The sequence below is a fragment of the Hemitrygon akajei genome, chromosome 7 (genome assembly GCF_048418815.1).
Source record: "Hemitrygon akajei chromosome 7, sHemAka1.3, whole genome shotgun sequence".
Classification (NCBI taxonomy): Eukaryota; Metazoa; Chordata; class Chondrichthyes; order Myliobatiformes; family Dasyatidae; genus Hemitrygon; species Hemitrygon akajei.
In genome coordinates, this window is record NC_133130.1 from 95808396 (window position 1) to 95826987 (window position 18592).

Genomic DNA, 18592 nt, shown 5'->3' on the forward strand with positions numbered 1-18592 from the left:
TTTTTAAATCTGCTGCAAAGTAAGATTTACTCCAGTCGCTTCTTGCTCACTGAGCACCTAAAGGAATGGCAGCTCCTTAAATTAACCCCAGATTTACCCCGCTCTTTTGCAGCAGCTGCGCACAAATAAATATAATCAGCACTCTAAAAAGCTACAAATCTGAAGGCAATAGATTTAAAGTGGAAAGTATCCATCATTACCAATACTCATGATGATATACTGTCCTAATCTGAAAATGCCAATATGATTGTTGTACATTTTTTTATTTATAGGCATTGTGTGGTAAGTCAACACCTACTTAAAGGAATGGAATAAATCAAAACTTTGAGTACTATATACACCAGTCAGAAGAACTGACCCCTCCTAAATGCGACAACTTCTTTTGGCTTTGTGGACCATTTATAAGCCTATGACTTGTTAAGCTACAAAACTACTGCAGTGTTCGCACTGAGCTCTAAATACTTCAAAGTTCAAAGTAAATTTATTATCAAAGTATGTATATGTTACCATATACAACCCTGAGATTCATTTTCTGGTGGGCATTCATAGTAGATACAAAGAAACACAATAAAATCAGTGGAAAAACTACACACAGACAACAAGCAATGCGGAAAAGAAGAGAAATTGTGTAAATACAAAAAAGAATCAGCTCAGCATCGAAATGAGTGAAGTTACCCACAATAGTTCAGGAGCCTAATGGTTGAAAGGTCATAACTGTTCCTGAACCTGGTGGTGTGGGTCTTAAGGCTTCTTTACTTTTTTGCTGATGTCAGCAGCGAAAAGAGAGCATGGCTTGGATGGTGGGGGTACTTGGTGATGGATGCTGCATTCTTGTGGCAGTGGTCCTTAAGTGTTCAGTGGTGGTGAGTGCTTTTCCTGTGATGGACTGGCTGTATTCACTACTTAGAGATATCGTCATCTTTGCTTTTGAAGGATTCTGTCCATAGTCAAAATTAAATGTACTTTAATGTGTATGACTTTTATCAAATTACCAGTTCTGCTGCTATTTCAACACTGCTCTTTTTCTCATTTTGTTTCATAGCACTGTGGACACACACAAGTGCAGCACTTAGACCATAAGACAAAGGAGCAGAAGTTGGCCATTCGGCCCATTGAGTCTGCTCCGCCATTTCATCATGAGCTGATCCAATCTCCCCTTTAGTCCCATTCCCCCGCCTTCTCACCGTAACCTTTGATGTCCTGACTACTCAGATACCTATCAATCTCTGCCTTAAATACACCCAATGACTCGGCCTCCACTGCCACCCGTGGCAACAAATTCCATAGATTCACCACCCTCTGGCTAAAAAATTTTTTTCACATCTCTATTCTGAATGGGTGCCCTGCAATCCTCAACTCATGTCCTCTCGTTCTAGACTCCCCCACCATGGGAAACAACTTCACCACATCCACTCTGTCCATGCCTTTCAACATCCAAAATGTTTCTATGAGGTCCCCCGTCATTCTTCTAAACTCCAAGGAGTACAGTCCAAGAGCGGTCAAACGTTCCTCATATGTTAACCCACTCATTCCCACTTGTATCAGAAACTAGCTGCTCATTTTAATGTGAAGCACATACCTTGACAAAAAAGGATTGATGTTGCATGAAATATTGGTATTAATCTACAAAACATCAAGGCAATGAACTACATACATGATTAAGATAAACAAAGGAAAATTGTTATTTGTTCAGAATGCCTTTATTAATCCAGATCATAAGTAACGAAATTCATACATGCTTTAGACAAGAATATTAACTACAGGAAAGCACTGCACCATTCCTGTAAACAGAAGACACACTGTCCAGCTTGTCTGCTGTTGGCTCCACAAATATCTTTCAACCAGTCTTTAAATAATTCATCATCCTTTCTCAGAACAAGGAACTGGCCTAGCACTTCATAAGCCTGCAAAGGGAACAGAAAATAAGATTACTAAAGATTAGCAGTAAATATTACTGTTTATATATAAAGAATAGTATATGCTCCATACCAGACTTTCTTTCATTTAATGATCAATATATTCTACCTTGTTCAGCTTCTTCTTAAATGCATCTGTACAGTTTACCTCAACTATTCCTGTACGGTCACTTCCATTCTAATTATTCTGAGTGCTGAGGTTTCTTCCAAATTTCTAAGTGGAATTATGATAGACCACTTCATATTCTGGTCCACTACAAAAGCAAAAACATTACCTTTGCCAACTCAAACCAGCACTTTCATACCGTTATGGGACTATCTCTCAGATGTTCCTTTTATATTACAGAGTAGCTCAATTTTTCCAGGCAGATGTCAGCTCTATGATCCACCTAGATTTTATTTTGCACCTTAATTACTGTCCCTAAAAAGACAGGAGTAGTACACAGGAATCCAAAATAGTTGAACAAATTTCAAAGTAAGTTTATTATTGAAGTACCTATAAGTCACCATGTACTACCCTGAGATCCATTTTCTTGCAGACATCCACAGTAAGACAAAGAAATGCCATAAAAGATACCAATGTGCAAAAGAAGACAAACTATACAAATTAAAAATAATAATAATAATAATAATAAATGATAAGTAATATTGAGACCATTAAGTTGTAGTGTCCTTAACAGTGAGCCCATAGGCTGTATTCAGTGATCAGTTCACTGTTGTGGTGAGTGAAGTTATCCATGCTGGTTCAGCAGCCTGATGGGTGAGAGGTAATAACTGTTCCTGAACCTGGTATTGTGGGACCTAAGGTTCCTGTACCTCTTTCTTGATGGCTGCAGCAAGAAGAGAACATGATTGAATGGTGGGAGTCCTTGATGATAGATGCTGTTTTCTTGTAGCAGTGCTCTTTGTTGACCTGCTCAGTGGTAGGGAGGCTTTTCCTGTGATAAATTGAGTTGTATCCACCACTTTTTGTAGGCTTTTAGCAGGTAAAAGTCATAAACAAGTTAAAGAGCTACCTATACACCCCCTACCTGCCGGCATGAACATTCAACTCACAGACCTCCGTTGATACCCCTGCCCCCCCCCCCCCTTACCCCCATCCCTATCTATTATTTTAGTCTGGTTCTCTTTCTCTTTTTTCTCCCCTCACTATAATCTTCCCCCAGTCCTACCTTTCTTTCTCTTTTATTTCCCATAATTCTCCACCTTCCCTTAGCCCATTTCCCTCCAGCCTATCACTTCCTAGCTCTCTACTTTATCCCTCCCCCCACTTCTTATCCCCCCTCGACCATCCCATGTTACTTTACTCCTGATGAAGGGTTTCGGCCCGAAACATCGTCACTACCTCCTCATGCTGAGTTCTGCCAGCATTTTGTGTTTTTAACCTACTAACCAGTACATCTTTGGACTGTGGGAAGAAACCTACACATTCACGAGGAGGAACTTATACACACCTTACAAATGATGTCAGAATTGAACTCTGAACCCTGACCTGTAATAGCATTGCACTAACCGCTATGTCACTGTGGCACCCCTTTTATTAGTAGAACAAGAGGTCAGAGGGAAAGGTCTAGATGAAATGAAAATTCTGAAAATGAAAGACACGATCTGCTGTGAGGGTAAACGACATCAGGGAGCTGAAACATAAATGAAGAAGTGTTCAGAATCACACTAAACTCGAGATTTATTACACTAGATGTCCAAGTGGATGAAACTGAGATTTTTGCTGAGGACTGATTATTTGGGATTAGAGGGATAGTGTGAACAGTCTGGGGAGTGAGAACAGAGAGATGAAGCTTAAACATGAAGGGTTGAGTTTAATTTGAGACGCTGGTAGGTAAACTTCCCAGATTTATAACCAGAAGCCGAGATTTGAAACTTGTACGTCACCAGAGCACTCAAGGATTTTAACTTCAGTTAATAAATAAATGATTAATTTTAACTTCCTTCTGAGATCCCCACCATCACAGAAGCTAGTCTTCTGCCAATTCAATTCACCCCTTGTTACATCAAGAAATGGTTGAGAGCAGTGGACATACTGAAGTTTATTGCAATAGACAAGTTCCCAGCTGTAGTACCGTACATCTGTTTCAGAATTAGCCAAAATGCATCTAACCAAAATGTTTAAATACAGTTACAACTTGGCAGCACATCAAAATTCTCTTATCCACAAATGGTGGGGCAAATTTAATTCAGCTAACTACAACCTAATCACCTAGCCTCAAGCATCAGAAAATCGATGGAAGGTGTTTCCAACAATGCCATAACCTGCTCACCAAACCATCAGACCACGTAGCTTCAGTCCTCTTCAAACATGAAGCAAGGAGGTGAATTTTGGAGATGAGAGTGATTGTCCTTGACACTGGGGCATCATTTGACCTGCTTCTGCATTCACAGTATTTATCAGAATCAGAGTTAATATCACCAGCATTTGTCATAGACAAATTGCAGTGTGGTGATGAGAGGTCCATATTGAGGCAGCAGTTGATTCTAGCCATGACCAACCTCTCAAAGCTTTTCATCACCATAGATGTGACTGCAACTAGCTGATAGCCATTAAGGTAGCTCATACTGCTCTTCTTGGGAGCTGGTATTAATTGTTGCCCTTTTGAAATAGATAGGTACTTATGACTATAGCAGTGAGAGATTGAAAATGTCTTTGAATACCCCTGCCAGTTGGTTGGCACAAGTTTTCAGAGTCTTACCAGGTACTCCATTGAGGGCTGCCACTTGTGGTTAATGCAATTATATCTCTGATCAGTGGTAACCCCTAGGAGGGGCATTCTGTAGCAAGCGACTCATTTCCTGACTCCCAGAGCTTTCCAACTAGTTAGAAGCCATGAGTCAGGTTATGATGAAATCCTCTCAAGTTGCCTGGATAGAAGCAGTTCCAACATTCAAGAAGATAGAACAATATTCAGAGCAAAGCCATTGGCTTGATTGGCATCCCATTCTACAACCTTAAACATTCATTTCCCCCACTGTTGATACACACGGCTATAACGTGTCCCATGTACAAAATGCACTACAATTGTTTGCCTTGGCTAATCCAGCCACAGCTCCCAAAAGTCCTGATGAAGGGTCTCGGCTTGAAACATTGGGTCTCAATTCCTTCCATAGCTATTGTCTGACCTGCTGAGTTTCTTCAACATTTTGTGTGTGTTATTCTCCAAAACAAATGCCATTAATAGTCATCTTTCCAAAACTGGTTAAATAAGATACAAATTAAATCAGTAATGGAGATGATGATAAAGGAGGTGGCTATCAACATGATCAAAAATAGGAGAATGAATTGAAAGCAATGAAGATGACAGTCGCAGAAGGGAAGTGTATTTAACAGTTGTACAAAAGTAAAATACAGTAGATGCTTGAATTATTCATAAACACAGAAAATTCTCAGTAGGCAAAGCAGTGCCTGTGCTTTGAGTTCATGTTTTAGGCCAGTGACCTTTCATCAGATGTGATAGGTTTCAAACAAGCACAGATCTCTACCCCGTGATTCAATAGATACACCTGTTTTCCAGGAACATATAGCCCATTCTTACCTTATCAAAACCTTGTTCTTCTAGTTTTCTTCCAAGTGTTGCTCCAATTCCAGCCAGGGCAGAAACTGATTTGTTTCCCATTGGTTCAGACACAAAATTCCTGTGCTTGTGTGATGTTGAAATCATCACGCAGTCTCTTAAATCTGTTGACAAAAGTAAATGATAGTTTTATTTAGTTACCTGAATAAACTGTACAATCTTTGAGAAACAAAGGTTCTCTTAGTATTTTGTCTGTTCAGATTATTTCCACAAATTAGTAAATTATAAATAGGGTTATGCAAGGGCAGATTATGTATTATCACTCTAATCTAAGAGTTGGAAAAGAACTACAAAAAGCAGTATTGCTCACAAAAGTTTTAAATACATTTTATCTTTACTTGCATCCTAAATACTGTGCAGATCTGAAGAAAGGCCAATAATGGAGAAGCTATTTCAAAACAAGTGCTCACTTTTTAATCAGAAATAATCCTTTTCACATTGGTTGGCAATGAATCAAGTTCAACAGTTGTCCAACCTTAAGCACAAAAGCCATCCCATTCAATTTGACAGCTATTCATGTTTAAGAGTATCTAATCTGTTCCTAATTTTAAAACATGCATATATTATTGTAACTAAAAATAAAGAAAAGACACTAAAAACACATAGAATATGAGGACAGAGACAGGCTATTTAGCCTGACATTTTCATGCCTACCTAGGTTAATGTTGTATACAAGCTTCATATCGTCTTGCCCAATCACCATAAGGCCATAAGACCTAGGAGCAGAATTAGGCCATTCGGCCCATTGAGTCTGCTCTACCATTCAATCATGCCTGATTTATTATCCCTTTCAACCTCTTCCTCCTGACTTCAATCTGTAACCTTTGACACTTTTGCTAATCCTATCAACCTCTGCTTTAAATATACCCAATGATGGCCTCCACTGCTGTTTGTGACATTGAATTCCTCAGATTTCTTCTGCCTAAAGAAATTCCTCCTCATTTCTGGTCTGATGAGACATTCTTATATTCTGAGACTGTGCCTAGTCCTATCTGGACAACTTTGCAACATCAACCCCTACTATGATGTTCCAGGTTGAGATCCAGCATCACAGACTATGCATCAGGATCTCAACCTGAGGCAGTGACCACCTCTTTGCCTCTGCAGTTGCTGTTTGTTTTTCACTGTTTCAGATGCCTGTCTGGTAAGAAGGTGGACAGGTGGAGGTGGGGGAGGAGGCAGCAATGATGGCAGGAGGGGACCAAACTAGAAGGTTATGGTGTGTGTGGGACCATGTGAACATGTCAGACTGAATGAAAAACATTGGGCATTTTAGACTTATTGCAGAGATTTCAGAGTCAGCATAGCCCCACCAGTAGGGCAGTCAACTCCTGACTCTGGATCTGTCAAGATTTAATTCTGAAATTGATGGATGTGGGTGGGAAGGGTTAGAATGATCTTGAAGTAGGTTAAAATGTTGGCATAACATCATGGGCCGAAGGACCTGTACTGTACTGTACTGAACTGTACTAATGGAAAATATTGCTGAGTCAGTGGATACAACAAAGGCATTGAGTGGCCTAACAACATTCCTCTGTAAGGTCTGTCTATACTTCAAACAAGTTGTTCCAACACAGCTGCAATATTGGATCAATCAATGAACTACAGGGTTATTCAGCTAAGGCACCCAGTAAAACAAGAAATATTTACACAACCGATTCCCATCTTTCAATAATATTGTTGTCAACTCAACTGCCCCTACCCCACCCCCCAACACTAGGTTATTTGCCAGTAATGTATAGTGAGTACTGGAATCTAGAGTGAGAACGTGGGGAGAGTAAAACATGAGATTAATGTAGAATTAATATAAATGGTGCTTAATGATTGATTAGGTCTCTGTGGGCCATAAGGTTTGTTTCTGTGCTGTATCTCCCTACAATGCTGTGACTCTACAAAAGGCTCTGTTTAAATACTAGTAACAGCTCTGAGATTACACTATCTGTAAAGTGTGCAGATTAGGAATTCCGGGATTCTGAAATCCAAATCCCTGAGTCTAGTGGGTGACTGCAGAGCCTTTGCTCTGGATGCTTCCCGGGAAGCTATAGGGACAGGGCTTAGAAGGAAAAGAAAACCAACCTGATAGTCTGCAAAAACACCAGATCAAATATTTAAGTGCATTATGTTTTCACTACAAATTAGGGAATTATTTCGGGCCTTGGTGAGACCACACCTGGAAAAGAATGATTTTAGTCTTCTTATCTGATAATGAATATACAAATTTGACAAGGGGGATGCAACAAAAGTTCTCCATACTGGGTCCTGGAATTGGAGGTTTGCCCAAGAGAAGAAATTAACTATATTAGGCCTGCATTCTCTGGAGTTCTTAAAGAATGAGAGCTAATTCTTTGAAACTTTAAACTCTTGCTATGGTCCTCAGAATGGATATGGAGCAGATCCTTGCGCTGCGCTGCCTAAGATGCTTAGAATCATAAAGTTAGAAAAAGAAATAAAAATCACACTGAGGCAGATACAGCCAAGATATTATTCAATGGTGGAGCATGTTTGAAGAACTGAATTACCTATTCTCATTCCTAATTCTTTTGCAAAACAAAAGTTATACTTTGCCTTTCAATCTTCCAATCCGAATCTTATTTTTAAACAAAGTATCTCTCCAATGCCTTTACATGATTAGTGAGGCCTCAGTTCTGACTGTTTAGTCTTGGCAAACAAATACTTAAATTTGACACTGCAACCTTTTGTGTAAAATAATTTCCGTTGACTGGAAGATAACTATCAATTGCAAATGATCAATGTTTCTTTCTCCCAATATTTGCTGCATCATTTACTTACAGACAATATACCCAAGAGAAGTGTCAACGTCAAAACTGAGTTTATTGCCATGTGCCCAAGTACAGGGGCAATAAAAAACTTGCTGCAGCAGCAGCAGCACAGGCACATAGCACGCACAAGAAAAGCATAAATGATAAATCATACACAACTTTTAAAGAAAAAACACAAAACAGTCTATTTTAGTGCAAAATGATAAATGTGGCCATGTGTTGCTAAATTATAATGTTGTTTCAAGAACTAAATGGTTGAAGGGAAGTAGATGTTCTTGAAGCTGATGGTGGGAAACTTCAAGATTCTGTACCTCCTGCCCAGTGGTAGCTGTGAGAAGATGGCATGGCCCAGTTGGTGATGATGCCTTCTTGAGACAAAGTCTCCTACAGCTATTACCGATGGTGGGGAGTAATGTGCCTTGGTATTGGGCCAAGTCAAGGTTAAATTGAAGCTGCAGCACTGGATTTGAAGGCATTTATAATAGTTATATTCCATCACATGCAACTGACAACACTTCGGAAATCATTATTCACTCTTTTCATTAATCAGTTTGAAAAGGCATTGCAAGTATTAAAACATGCCTGCAATTTATTCATTCATAGATGTGTACATTTTTGGCATAAATCCATTCCTAATTGCCTGAGGAAATGGTGAGGAGTCAGCAATATTGCTGACTCACATATAGGCCAGATCAGGAAAGGAAAGCAGGACGTTATTGCAGCTGATGTGCTTTTACAACAATCCAGTAGTTTTGTAATTATCGTTACTGATGTATTTTTTAATCCACATTTATTTTAGTTGAACATGGTATTACAAGGGTTGGCGAAAAAAAAGTGGAGGGGAGTAGAGCATACATCCTCAACCAGGAGTTCAAGAAAAGGCTTCAAAGGATCTAGCAAAAATACCTGTCTCAAAACATATGAATGCATTATTGAGCACTTCCCTTGAATTCTAGTGAATCAGAAACACACTAGATGCCCGAGGCACAAAAAATCCAGGCCTCTGCTCCTGTGCACCTCTTCGATGTCATCTTTTGGAAGCAATATAAAGCCAAGATCCTGTCAGCTCCCTCAAGTCGGTGTAAAGTGCAGTTCTCACATTCAAGGAGTTCTGGCCGAAGTATATACCCCGACTTCATCGCTGACTGGTTATTATCAAGTTTTGGAAGCCTGATGTGCATAAACTGGTATCTCCTGTAAATGACTAACATTTCGCACAACATAAGCTGGCCCTGACTCCCACCTTCGCCTCCTCTCCACAGGTCAATTTCCTGCTCCGCTCTCTCCTCTCGCCTTTTGCCGGCCGGACTCTCGGCGGCGCCTGAGCCGTCCTCGCGCTTTCCGGCCGGCGCACGTGACGCGCCCTCGCGCTCCCTGGCTACCCAGTGTGACGCTCCTCCGCGCTCCCCGGCCACTCCGCGTGATCCGCCTTCGCGCTCCCCGTGACGCGCCCTCGTGCTCCCCGGCCACTCCGCGTGATCCGCCTTCGCGCTCCCCGTGACGCGCCCTCGTGCTCCCCGGCCACTCCGCGTGATCCGCCTTCGCGCTCCCCGTGACGTCCCCTCGTGCTCCCCGGCCACTCCGCGTGATCCGCCTTCGCGCTCCCCGTGACGTCCCCTCGTGCTCCCCGGCCACTCCGCGTGATCCGCCTTCGCGCTCCCCGTGACGTCCCCTCGTGCTCCCCGGCCACTCCGCGTGATCCGCCTTCGCGCTCCCCGTGACGTCCCCTCGTGCTCCCCGGCCACTCCGCGTGATCCGCCTTCGCGCTCCCCGTGACGCGCCCTCGTGCTCCCCGGCCACTCCGCGTGATCCGCCTTCGCGCTCCCCGTGACGCCCCCTCGTGCTCCCCGGCCACTCCACGTGATCCGCCTTCGCGCTCCCCGTGACGCGCCCTCGTGCTCCCCGGCCACTCCGCGTGATCCGCCTTTGCGCTCTCCGGCCACTCCGCGTGATCCGCCTTCACGCTCCCCGTGACGCGCCCTCGTGCTCCCCGGCCACTCCGCGTGATCTGCCTTCGCGCTCCTCGTGACGCGCCCTCGTGCTCCCCGGCCACTCCGCGTGATCTGCCTTTGCGCTCCCCGGCCACTCCGCGTGATCCGCCTTCGCGCTCCCCGTGACGCCCCCTCGTGCTCCCCAGCTAGTCCCCGTGACGTCCCCTCGTGCTCCCCGGCCACTCGGCGTGATCGCCTTCGCGCTCCCCATGACGTCCCCTCGTGCTCCCCGGCTAGTCCCCGTGACGTCCCCTCGTGCTCCCCGGCCACTCCACGTGATCCGCCTTCGCGCTCCCCGTGACGCGCCCTCGTGCTCCCCGGCCACTCCACGTGATCCGCCTTCGCGCTCCCCGGCCACCCTGCGTGAGGCGACCTCCAGTACCGTGTGTTATTCTTAGTGTGAACCTGGCCGAGATTTTCTCTCCATCGACGAAGACTTGTTTAAGGTCGTGTAAAGACACGAGCACCTGCAGATGCTGGAAATCCAGTGCAACACGCAAAATGCTGGAGGGACTCCACGGGGCAGGTACAGAAACATAGAAAACCTACAGAACAATACAGGCCCTTCGCCCACAAAGTTGTGCCAAACACATCCCTACCTTAGAAATTACTAGGTTTACCCATAGCCCTCTATTTTTCTAAGCTCCATGTACCTATCTAAAAGTCTCTTAAAAGACCCTATCGTATCCGCCTCCACCACTGTTGCCGGCAGCCCATTCCATGCACTCACCACTCCCTGTGTAAAAAAACTTACCCTTGATATCTCTTTACCTACCTCCAAGCACCTTAAACCTGTGTCCTCCTGTGGCAACCATTTCAGCCCTGGGAAAAAGCCTCTGACTATCCACACAATCAATGCCTCTCATCGTCTTATACACCACTATGAGGTCACCTCTCATCCTCCGTCGCTCCAAGGAGAAAAGGCCGAGTTCACTCAACCTTTCCTCATAAGGCATGCTCCCCAATCCAGGCAACATCCTTGTAAATCTCCTCTGCACCCTTTCTATGGTTTCCACATCCTTCCTGTAGTGAGGTGACCAGAACTGAGCACAATACTCCAAGTGGGGTCTGACAAGGGTCCTATATAGCTGCAACATTACCTCTCGGTTCCTAAATTCAATTCCATGATTGATGAAGGCCAATACACCGTATGCGTTATCTATGGAGAGGAATAAAGAGTCGACATTTCCGGCTGAAGCCCTTCTTCAGAACTGTAAAGGAAGCCAGAATAAGAAGTTGGGGGGGGGGGGTAGGGGGGAGAAATACAAGCTGGAAAGTAGGTGATAGAGTAGAGGGGGATGAAGTAAGAAGCTGGGTGGTGATCAGTGGAAAAAATAAGGGCTGGAGAAGAAGAAATCTGAGAGATCAGTGGACCACAGGACAAACTGAAGGAGGAGGGACACCAGAGGAAGAAAATGGGGGGGGGGGGGGGGGTGAAAGGACAACCAAAATGGGGAAAGGAAAAAGAGAAGGGGTGGGGGAGAAATTACCAGAAGATAGAGAAATCAATATTGCTCTTCCAACTATGGGTGGCTTTATTGTGACCATAGAGGAGGCCATGGATAGACATGTCAGAATGGGAAGTGGCCAAAACATCAGAATGATTTCTAATCATTAATGCATACTCTACTGTGGTATGGTGTTGCAGTGGTTATGTTACTGGACTAATGATCAAGAGACCTGGACCAGTAGTCCACAGGATGCTGATAAAATCTGAAGTATATTGAAAAGAGATTAGGTAACTTTCAGAGGAGAACAATGACAGTAGGACTACAGGGAAAATGTTTTAGGACAGTTTCAGTTATGACTACTTGTTCCTAAATACATTACTCCAAACATGGGCAGAACTAAATTCCAGAAGTGCTTTGACATTATAGGATTACTTGATGGATCCTGCAATTAAGAAAGTCTGAATAAAATTGAAATTTATAGGAATCAACAGTAAAACTTCCCTCTGGCTGGAGAAATATTTTGCAGAAAGGAAGGTATTTGTGCTCGTTGAAGGCCAGTTATTTTAATTCCAGGATATCACTGGAGGGGTAGTATTAGAATAGTCTTCTATAGAAAGCTATTTTCAGTTCCTTCATCTTCTGTCCATCATGTATATCCCTGCAAGCATAAGAACATAAGAAATAGCAGGAGTAGGCTATCTGGCCTGGCGAATCTGCTCTGCCATTCAGTAAAATCATGGCTGATCTGGCCATTGACTCATTTTCACCTAACTACCTTTTCCCCATAACCCTCAAATCCCCTACTATGCAGAAGAAATGCTACACCTGCAAATCTTTTGGGGTCATCTACTGTATCCAGTATTCCCAATACAGTCTTCTCTACATCAGTGAAACCTGACGTGGATTGAGAGACTGCTTTGTTGAGCAGGTCTGTAATAAGCAGGATTTCCTGCTGGTCAACCATTTTAATTCCAATCCCCCATTCCCTTCCGACATGTTGGTCCATGGCCTCCTCCTACTGCCCTGAGGCTGCTCTCAGGTTGGAAGAGCAACATTTCATATTCCATCTGGGTAGCCGCCAACCCAATGGCATGAACATCATTTCTCAAACTTTTAGTGGTTCCCCCCCCCACTTCCAATCCCCATTCTGACTCCCCTCTTACCTCTTCTCACTTGCCTATCACTTCCCCCCCCCCCCCCGCTGCTCTTCCTCCTTCCCTCTCTCCTGTGGTCCACTGACCTCTCCTATCACTCCTATCAGATTGCTTCTTCTTCAGCCCTTTACCTTCTCCACTTACCACCTCCCAGTTTGCACTTCATCCCTCCCCCACCACCTGCCTTCACCCTCACCTGTCTTCATCTGTCACCCAGATTGTACTCCTTCCCCTCCCACTACCTTTTTATTCTGGCTTCTTCCCCCTCAGTTCCAGTCCTGATGAAGGGTCTTGCCCTGAACAGTTGTCACTATTCCTTTCCATGGTTGCTGCTTTGTCTGTTTCTCTGGGTTTCCAACAGCTGCAGAATCTCTTGGGTGTGTAATGTTAATTGTATTTACAACTCAACTTCTGTCTTCATAAAACCTTTCCACTATTTCAGTGATACAAAGCTGGAGTTCGATAGAATATTTTAATTTGCCTGATTGAGTTCAGCTCCAATATCACTCAAGGACATTTATCTCATTCGTATTTCTGATCAGAATGGAACACCTAGCTATGAGACTACCTTAGCCACAGATGGCAGCATTTCAGGAGGCTATCGAACTAGCACCTTCTTACAGAAAATTAGGCATAGGTAATAAAAATTGGAACAAAAACAGTACTCTATATATAGGTCAGGCAGCATCCTGGGGAGTGGCTGGGGTAGGTCATGGGGGTACAAAGGGGAGGGAAGAAATAGATTCAGTCCTTCCAGTCAATGATCCTTTATCAGAACTGAAAAATATGAACTGGTCTTTTGTTTTCCAGATCCCATGAATAAATAAATATACAAACCCCATTTCCAGAAAAGTTGGGATATTTTCCAAAATGCAATAAAAACAAAAATCTGTGATATGTTAATTCACATGAACCTTTATTTAACTGACAAAAGTACAAAGAAAAGATTTTCAATAGTTTTACTGACCAACTTAATTGTATTTTGTACATATACACAAATTTAGAATTTGATGGCTGCAACACACTCAACAAAAGTTGGGACAGAGTTAAAATAAGATTGAAAAGTGCACAGAATATTCAAGTAACACCGGTTTGGAAGACTCCACATTAAGCAGGCTAATTGGTAGCAGGTGAGGTATCATGACTGGATATAAAAGTAGCGTCCATCAAAGGCTCAGTCTTTGCAAGCAAGGATGGGTCATGGCTCACCCTTTTGTGCCAAAATTTGTGAGAGAATTGTTCAAAAGGAACATTTCCCAACGCAAGATTGCAGAGAATTTAGGTCTTTCAACATCTACAGTACATAATATTGTGAAAAGATTCAGAGACATCTCAGTGCGTAAAGGGCAAGGTCGGAAACCACTGTTGAATGCACGTGATCTTCGAGCCCTCAGGCGGCACTGCCTAAGAAACTGTCATGCTACTGTGACAATTATAGCCAACTGGGCTCGGGAGTACTTCGGAAAACCATTGTCACTTAACAGTCCATCGCTGCATCCAGAAATGCAACCTGAACCTATATTACGCAAGGAGGAAGCCATACATCAACTCTATGCAGAAACACCGGCGAGTTCTCTGGGCCCGAGCTCATCTCAGATGGACCAAAAGACTGTGGAACCGCGTGCTGTGGTCAGATGAGTCCACATTTCAGCTAGTTTTTGGAAAAAACGGGCGTCGAGTTCTCCGTGCCAAAGATGAAAACGACCATCCTGATTGTTATCAGCAAAAAGTGCAAAAGCCAGCATCTGTGATGGTATGGGGGTGCATCAGTGCCCACGGCATGGGTGAGTTGCATGTATGTGAAGGTACTGTTGACTCCGAGGCGTATATTAGGATTTTAGAGAGACATATGTTGCCATCAAGGCGACGTCTCTTCCCGGGACGTCCATGGTTATTTCAGAAGGACAATGCCAGACCACATTCTGCACTGGCTACAACAGCATGGCTTTGTAGACACAGAGTGCGTGTGCTTGACTGGCCTGCTGCCAGTCCAGATCTATCTCCTATTGAAAATGTATGGTGCATCATGAAGAGGAGAATCAGACAACGGAGACCACGGACTGTTGAGCAGTCTTATATCAAGCAAGAGTGGACAAAATTTCCAATTGCAAATCTACTACAATTAGTATCCTCAGATCCAAAATGATTAAAAAGTGTTATTAAAAGGAAAGGTGATGTAACACAATGATAAACATGCCTCTGTCCCAACTTTTGTTGAGTATGTTGCAGCCATCAAATTTTAAATTTGTGTAGATTTACAAATTACAATTAAGTTGGTCAGTAAAACTATTGAAAATCTTTTCTTTGTACTTTTGTCAGTTAAATAAAGGTTCACGTGAATTAACATATCACAGATTTTTGTTTTTATTGCATTTTGGAAAATATCCCAACTTTTCTGGAAATGGGGGTTTGTACAATTACAGCACTTATATGCGAGGTGGGCACCACTCCTCTAATTTTTTTTTACAGCTGCTCGAACCAACTATTGCTCTGAGCAGGAAATTTTTACACAGCCTGTCAAGTGCACAGCACTTTAGATGTTTTTGTTTTGTAATATGCACATCAAACATAGACTACAACTCACAACACAACTAAACGATTTCAGGCAGTCAAAACAACTGACAGGCACAATAGCAAAAGTAAAGTGTTTTGACGAGATGGCATCAGCATTCAGTGGGCCTGCAGTTTATTAACAAAGAGCTACCGACTTCCATTCTGTGTTTAGTGTTGCAACTTGAAACACTGAAAATGTAATTATGTTGAAGCTCTAAAATGTTTCAAAGTAAAGGTTGTGACATATTTATTATTTAGAAAATTTATGGATTATATTAACATAATTATAGGTTATCTCAATTACATTAACAGATTTCAAAAGTATATTCGCAAAATTTTAAAATTATATTAACATTATGTAAGAGAAAATTCCAGCTGCACGACAACAAAGGCTACGTGCACGGGTGTGTCCACGCAACTCAGAAGGAACATTGGAAGTGGGAGAGTGAAATCTGTCTCACTATTGCTGTGAAATGTTAATTTTATTTCATGAGAGGGTGAAATATGCAATTTTATTTATATGGGGTGCAGTTTGTTTCATTACACAGAAGTAGAAGTTATATCATTATCCATATGCAATACAATGTTTCTTATTTGTGGAGAGCACTTCCTTCTCTGAAAGTGGGTTATGACAAATAGTAAGACAGGGTTGGGTGCTGTCAGTATGAGCAATGGACCATGTTTTTTAGTGATGTCAGCAATGACTAACATCTGGATAAGAAACAGGAGGGGGCACAGATGAATCCTTGGGAGGTCCAGAAATAGTGAAACAGGAAGAGAAACCAAATAATTATCTTTATTACCAACATGAGAAAACCTGCAGATGCTGGAAATCAAAAGCAACACACACAAAATACTGGAAGGCCAGGCAGCATGTATGGAAAAGAGTAAACAGTCAATGTTTCAGACTGCGTCAGGACTGAAAAGGAAGGGGAGAAGTTAGAATAGAAGGTGGGAGGAGATGAAGAAGTACAAGGTGGCAGGTGATAGGTGTAAGCAGGAGAAGGGGAGGGTGTGAAGTAAAGAGCTGGGAAGTTGATTAGTGAACAAGATAAAGGGCTGGAGAAAGGGGAATCCAACAGGGCAGTAGACCATGAAAGAAAGGGAAGCGGAGGAGCATCAGAGGGAGGTGATGGGCAGGTAAGGAGTGGGAAACAGGAATGGGGAATGGTGAAGGAGAGAAATTTGGCAGATGGCAATTAAAAACAAATGTTGAGAAGGCAGAAGACCAGAATGGGATGATCAGGAAGAGGAGGAGGGATGAAGACAGGAGAAGGGGTCAGCAATGAAGGCTGGAGAATCCTTGCCAAAGAAGTAGGAACAGAGATGGAGGCAATTGAAAAAGAACCTGCATACCTTGACTCTGTTTTATCCCCCGGTTCAGTCCCTTCCTACTTACGTCCATGACATTTCACATGCTCTTGATCTTTTCAATGACATAAAATTCCCTTGCCCCGATCGTCTCAATTTCACAAAGCATGTCTGATTCCAATACACTTCTATCCCCCATCAGGAGGGCCTTAAAGCTCTCCACTTCTTTCTGGACAGCAGACCAAACCAGTTCCCCTCCACCACAACTCTCCTCCATCTGGTGGAAATTGTCCTCAATAATTACTCCTTTTGGCTCCTCCCACTTCCTTCAAACCAAAGGTGTAGCCATGGGCATTCACATGGGTCCCCAGCTATGCCTGCCTTTTTGTTGGCTGTGTGGAATAGTCCATGTTCCAAGCCTACACTGGTATCACTCCCCAACTCTTCCTATACTACATCGACAACCACATTGATACTGCTTCCTGCACCAATACAGTGCTCGTCAATTTCATCAACTGACTCCAACTTCTATCCAGACCTCAAATTTACTTGGTCAATTTCTGACACCTCTCTCCCCTTTCTCGATCTGTCTCCATCTCTGGAGACAGTCTATCTACTGATATCTTTCATAAACCCACTGACTCTCACAGATATCTGGACTATACTTCCCATCCTGTCACTTGTAAAAATGTCATCCCCTTCTCTCAGTCCCTCCATCTCCACCGCATCCATTCTCAAGATGAGGCTTTTCATTCCAGAACAACTGAGATGTCCTCCTTCAAAGACAGGGGCTTCCTTTCCTCTACATTCAACATTGCCCTCAACTGCATCACTTCCATTTCATGCACATTTGCCCTCACCCCATCCTCTTGCCGCCATACCAGCGATAGGGTTCCTCTTGTCCTACCTATCACCCCACTAACCTCCGCATCCAGCACATAATTCTCCATAACTTCTACCATCTCGAATGGGATCCAATCCCAAGCACATCTTACTCTCCGCACTACTTTCTGCAGAGATCTCTCCCTGCACAACTCCCTTGTCCACTTGTTCCTCCTTACTGATCTCTCTCATGGTACATCCTTGCAAGCAGAACAAGTGCCACACCTGCCCCTACATCTCCTCCTTCACTACCAAACAGTCCATCCAGGTGAGGCGACACTTCACTTGTGAGTCTCTTGAGGCCATTACTGTATCTGGTGCTCCTACTGTGGATTCCTGTATATCAGTGAGACTCAACATAGATTGGGAGACCATTCCATTGAGCACCTTTGTTCTGTTTGCCATGAGAGTGGGATTTCCCAGTGGCCACCATTTCAGTTTTACTTCCCATTCCCAATCTGACATGTCAGTCCATGGCATTCTCTACTGCTACGATGAGGCCACACTCGGGTTCAAGGAGCAACACCTTATATTCCTTCTGGTCACCTCCAACCTGATGGTATTTCTCATATTTCCAGTAACTGGCCACCCCTCTCCTTCACCTTTCCCCATTCTTGTTTCCTTCTCTCACCTTATCTCCTTACATCTTCTCCCTCTGCTGTTCCTTCCCTTCCCTTTCTTCCATAGTCTTCTGTCCTCTCCTATCATTTTCCACCCTTTCCAGTCCTTTATTTCTTTCATTAATCAACTTCCAAGCTCTTTACTTCAACGCCCCCTCCCCTCATGGTTTCACCTATCACATTCTACCTTGTACTTCTTCCTTCCCTCCTCCCACCTTCTTGCTCTACTTCTCCCCTTCCTTTCCAGTCCTGTTGAAGGGTCTCAGCCTGAAATGTGGACTGTTTACTCTTTTCTGTAGATGCTGCCTGACCTGCTGAGTTTCTCCAGCATTTTGTGTGTGTTGCTAATT

The 18592-nt window shown here is 43.3% G+C and overlaps 1 protein-coding gene across 2 annotated transcripts in view; it reads right to left on the reverse strand.

Moving 5' to 3' along the window:
* Positions 1-1704: 1704 nt before the first annotated feature.
* The window catches only part of LOC140730702 (barrier-to-autointegration factor-like), a 35060-nt gene continuing 18172 nt past the window's right edge, over positions 1705-18592 (reverse strand). Inside the window, exons 1-3 of one of the 2 annotated variants that reach the window (XM_073051495.1) lie at positions 9524-9594; positions 5462-5604; positions 1705-1904 (exon numbers count right to left, since the gene is read on the reverse strand). In XM_073051495.1, coding sequence (XP_072907596.1) covers positions 1758-1904; positions 5462-5587 — 273 coding nt within the window. In that variant the 5' untranslated portion in view covers positions 5588-5604; positions 9524-9594 and the 3' untranslated portion in view covers positions 1705-1757. Of the gene's footprint in view, positions 1905-5461; positions 5605-9523; positions 9595-18592 lie in introns of those variants that run through there. The other variant, XM_073051496.1, reaches the window with a different exon arrangement.